Below are 5,408 nucleotides of genomic sequence, written 5' to 3'. Positions count from 1 at the left end.
ATCGGAAGACACAGAGATGAGAAAGCTGTGGTTCATCATTCAGACAATATCCCTGGATTTCAAGCAGGATGGGCATTGTCCAGCGCCTCGTCCAGGCTACTTTTACGTGACAAAAGATCTGGAGCTTCCTCCATATGCTCCAGAAGATCACGTCACAGTTTGATCAGTCTGAAAATATTCCCTGCGCTTCCATTTAATTTTGTTTGACTCCGTCATTTGCTATGTGAAATTTTCAAAAGTTTATATTTTCTTCCACACGCTTCATAAACAAATACAGAGCCACCCAGTAGGAAGGAGGGCTGGATTGTGTCTGGGAGCGCGTACGCGCGGCTGGAAGGGTTGGGAGTGAACAGAACTACGTGTGAAACATCAGTGTTGAATGCACAGATAGGCTTAGGAGAAAATGTGTGCAGGTACCATATGGGAATGGATTTATTTTATGCAAATATATGCCTATAATATGCTGGTTGTGACAGAAAGGAAGGGAATCCTGCTCTATAGCATTTGAGAGCCGCTCGCTATCACAGCATGATCCTGCAACTGTAGACTAAAATAAAAGTGCTCTTGTTTTGTTGCTGTCGTAACACAGGGGAAGTATATGAAACAATTTGGAATGGTTAAATTCCACTTTCAACACTTGAGTGTGAAGTGACTCATCCGGAAGCACAGTGGCTGCCTAAAGCCCTCTTTTACCACACAGGTCCCTGCACAGTCCCCACTGCAGCTTCTTGCTTGAAAAACCTGAAGGGGACACGGAGATTTTCTTGTCTTCTTATTGCTCATTCAGGCAGATTCACCTAAAAAGGGTGGACGGAAGGGAGGGCTCGTCGGTTTGATTTCCAGCTCAGCTGTCTGTATGAGCAAGTGTCAGTCTTCGTCTCAAGCTGTCGCTCAAGTTACTTGGCTGTTCAATAAGCCTAATAATAATAATAATGAACTAATGATAAAATAATGATATAGTAATAACACCACCACCAATAATAATAATTTCTGTTGCGGTTCTGTGAGAGTTCTTATCTACTGCACAAAACAATTTAGAGACAATCTTTTGTGCGGTCTCTGAACGAGCGTTCCCTGTTTGCCTCCTCCTGTACAGCTTTGCCTGGGGAGACTGTGTCACATCAGAGAGGAGGAAAAATCCTGAGGCTATTCCTCATTAGAGAAATCATCTCTATTAGCATCTTATTGTTTAATCCAAGGAAGAGATAAACAAAAAAGGAGTCTTTGAGCTCCAAAACACAACCGAGTGACTGCGGCTTAATGATTTTCAAGCATCAACTCAGCCACAGTAGCAAAAGGCATAGTTCTTTTGGTCCCCCTCTATTATAAAGTGATATGTATTAATATAAATCTCTTGTTGAAGTTGAAGCTGGTACATTTTATCTTGTCCTCAGCCCAGCTATGAGGCTGAGCACCAATGATGGGCTGACACATGACTATTTTACGAATCCACAGTATCTTGTTCATACCTCTGAGCGACACCTTTTGTGGCTGAGGAAATGTGACACTCTATTTTACCACCCAGTTTAATATGTATACAGGACCTCATGGATCTGCTGCAGGACAGGGAGATTTTGGTGAACACTTAGATAAAGAAGCTGGGAGGGCAGCTGGGATCAATTCCACCTCCTACCATTATCATTTTATTAGGAGAAATGTTAAGAGCATATCCTGATCTCCCCAAACCAATGGCGCCTCACTGCTCTAGCGATGTTCAAATACACAGCAATAGCAAACACGAATTCAGACTAAAGAGCATTCGGTCTAAACAGATGAAAGCAACCCCAGAATAAAATCAGGCTAGGAGATGAAAGAGTATCTTGAGAGGTAAATGACTTTTTCAAGGTCATACAACCGATAAGCAGTAGGGCTGGGAGTAACCCAGAGCTCTCGGATCCTGACCATGTGCTAACCTTTAACAACGCTGCCTCCGTCTTTCAGCTGAATAATTCCCAACAGGAAGAGAGGGGGAAGCAGTTGGGCTGTAAAAGCTTTTTTTTTTTTTTTTCCTTGCCAATTTCATCATTGAATTTTGTGCCAGCATTTACCAAAATGGCTTGTGACGCAGGCCTGTTTTTAAAAGCAGGACACGGTGACTTGAGATTAAACTCCATCTGGTAAAATCAAAGTTAACTATCAGCTAAAACTCCGTTTTGGTGAGACCCACTGCAATGCAGAACAGTTTTCTAGGGAAGTGCTGGGACTTGTTGTTTAAGACATTTTGAACCAGACTGAATAAGTTTCTAGAAAAAAAAAACCCCAAACTCTGTAGAAAATGATCCTGAATCGAGATTTGCTTTTTTTCACTCCCGAGAATCCTTGGTGCAAAGGCCTTGAACTTGGCCTGCGATACGTGATAACACGGCCTCTTGTGGGAGAAAAAAACAGTAACACACCGTTTCATTGAGCAACCACCAGAAAACATCATAGGAAAAGGCACCATGACAGTAAGGACCTTAAGATGTGACTATTCAGTCAGATTTCGTTACTGTAATGGGGACCGACTCGCTCTCAATCTCCCAGTGTATCTGGAAGAACATGCAGAGGTAGGGGTTTTTCATAAAGGTCGCAATGGGATAGTTTGCTGCTAAGGGTGTGAGATACAGTATGGAGTTGCACGGATCACCTTGCTATTGTCCCATTCTTGGGTTTTCATCTGTGTGTGGATTAGCTCATAGGATGGCTCCATCGCATCCATGTCTGGCTTGGGGTAGCCGGGGATGACGTTGTGTAGCTGGAATCCAAAAGTGAGCAGCCAACTGTTGACATCTGGAAGGGAAGAGAAGCATAAATCAGATTATCCGATCTCCCAAGCAGGACTGACCAGGAGAATGGCACAGAGGAGGACACTATGGTGCCTGGCACCTTAGCGGTCTGGCCAAAATTATGAGGGTCTACTTTGTGAGAAGAGCACAAATCTTAATTGTCCTTGAAAGAACCAAAGCTGGGCTTTCCACCTCCAACCACAGTCCAATTCTGCACTTTCCCAGCTCTGAAGTAGAAGCGTTGGCCATGACCAAATGGCCCGATTCAAAGCCAACCCCACGTCTGCCCTTCATCAGCAGGAACCAGGCACTGCTCTAAGGTGATACACTACTGGAGGCTGAGATGCTCCAGCTGAATGGGAAGCTCTGAACATCTCAGCCACCATATTTCTCTTCCTGAGGGGTCTCAAAGGTGTTGCAGGGTGAAGACTAAATTTAAAGCTATGGGAGCCAGAATACCAGGATATCCAGGACAAACAGCACGGTCATTTAGCAGGTACTGCCCATGGAAGAGGCTCTGGATGTATCCTCTGCTTGTTCCGTGGCATTTCCACCTCAGTCCTGAGTTTCTTGGCATTTTTTATAAGAAGGTGTGTAGTTTGAGTATTAAACCAGTGTGAAGTCACGTGTCATCCTTTATAGTGACATTTAAAATCAGCCTCCACACTACCTGCCAGGTATGTTATGGTAAAAAAAAGCGTTCAAGACTACTTTGCTTGGGTGCTTTTCACAAACCCCTCAGAGAAAATCCATGGATGGTGAGAAAACTGCTGGCTACAAGCGATAAACTATTGTCCTGTGCAAAAGGGGGACCACCGGCACTAAAGGGGACACAATGGCAAACCCATCCTTTTGGGACATCACTCCTGCCTTCACTTGACGGTACAGACTCCAAAGTCTTCCCTGATTTTTGATAGCACAGCTATTAGGAATAGCAGTTGAATGTCAATCCACTGGAGGAAATGACGAGGCTGGCTAACTCCTAGATCTGCTCGGGGTCATCATCGCTTCCCCCCATAACTTCAGAGCATCTGATGATCTCACCTTGTTTGCCTTCACTGAACTCCAGAGAAGGACACACCTGCTCCAATCCTCAGGCAATATGGTGTGCATTTGGGACACAAATAGCAATTGCCAGAAAAAGAAAGGTATGAAGGTAAAGTTTAACTAATATCAGCTCCCAGAGCTCTAAAGTGTTTTGGGTGTAACTGGGATTGTGTTGGTGATTGCTCTACTTCAAGCTGGACATGCAAGGGGCTTGATTTTCATTTAGCTCAACTCAATAAACGCTGCTGAAACACTCTGAAAAAGGGATCCATTTAAATAATCAGATATGCATCTTTGAATATTTTTTCTCGGTTCCCCATGAGCATAAATGAGTGTTTTGATGAGCTGATCGGAAAAGAAATTACGGATGCAAGCGGCAAATAAGGCACTTCCAGATGACTGGAGAACCGGGAGCCAAACAAACACACTATCTGTTGCTTGTTTTCTTCCAGGCCAAAATGTTGAGATTGGGCAGATGTCCAAAAAGCCCTTACGACAATCCATGTGGAAGGGGGAGGATTTCTGTAATAAAAACACTTCTGTTCACTCAATGTACAGATTGTTTTTTGGAGTGTCTTTGAAACGGAGAGGTTGGGGGGAGGGAAAGAAATTAAAAGGCTCATTTGATTTTTTATTTTTTTTTTTGGTGCTTAGCGCTAAGCCAGCCTGCTTCCAACCCCCTCTCATGTGAAACGAAGACCTTTGATGTACATATTGTGGACCAGGTGGTCAGGAGAACAAAGTACAACAGTGAAGGTCGGCATTGGTGCGGGAAGCTTTTTCCAAGCATTTCACAAATGTTAAAAAGGATGCAGAGCAGTGATGCTGAACAGCCGAAAAATATGTAACGTGTCTGGAAAGATTCAAGTCACGCTTTTTTTGATACTTCTCAGAAAACTGACTTTCAAAACATTTGCAAACAGGAGTTTGTTCTTTTTGGGAAGAGGTGTTGTAATACCCGGAACAACAACAAAAAAAACCCAAAACCAAAACCAAAACCCCAACCAAAAAACATGGGTGGAAGGTGTGGAGCTGAGAAAAGAGAGGAGAAAATATTAATTTGCCAAGAGGCAGTGACAACTTTTTTGACAGAAAAGTACATTTCACATCACAGAGTTTTTTTTCAGCTACAGTAACCCTGCCAACACATTTCGCAGTAAATTCATGTGAGGGCAAAGAAAAAGAGTGCTTAATGCAGACACATGTAATGGAAATGTCAGTTCAATCCATCAGGATTGCTGAAGCTGGCAGCAAAGCTCTGCGCCATGAAGTGTACAATCGCTAAAATATTCATGTTTAACAATGGGATGCTCAAAACGTAAATACCTGCTTCTGCTCTCTCCTCCGCGTGCCTCCAATTTGTACCCACGAGCTCAGAAACCTCATCGTTGGAGACTGAAACCTGTGTAGTTTGCCCATGTCCTGGGTACTGAGCTCTTTTAAGGACAGCAGGTCCCGGGGGAGGGAGGGAGGGAGGGAGGGAGAGAGGTGATTCTTCCCCCCCACTGGTGAGACCCCACCTGGAGTACTGCATCCAGCTCTGGGGCCCCCAACATAGGAAAGAGTAGGAGCAGGTCCAGAGGAAGACACAAAGAT

General features: G+C 44.0%; 1 protein-coding gene across 1 annotated transcript in view; it reads right to left on the bottom strand.

The window, feature by feature from the left end:
* TENM4 (teneurin transmembrane protein 4) overlaps positions 1-5,408 on the bottom strand; it is a 376,063-nt gene that overhangs the window by 7,631 nt on the left and 363,024 nt on the right. Inside the window, exon 29 of the mRNA XM_009881209.1 lies at positions 2,627-2,769. Coding sequence (XP_009879511.1) covers positions 2,627-2,769 — 143 coding nt within the window. The remainder of the gene's footprint in view (positions 1-2,626; positions 2,770-5,408) is intronic.

The sequence above is a fragment of the Charadrius vociferus genome, unplaced genomic scaffold, assembly GCF_000708025.1.
Source record: "Charadrius vociferus isolate BGI_N301 unplaced genomic scaffold, ASM70802v2 scaffold1, whole genome shotgun sequence".
NCBI classification, from domain to species: Eukaryota; Metazoa; Chordata; class Aves; order Charadriiformes; family Charadriidae; genus Charadrius; species Charadrius vociferus.
This window is presented reverse-complemented; position numbering and strand designations above follow the sequence as displayed.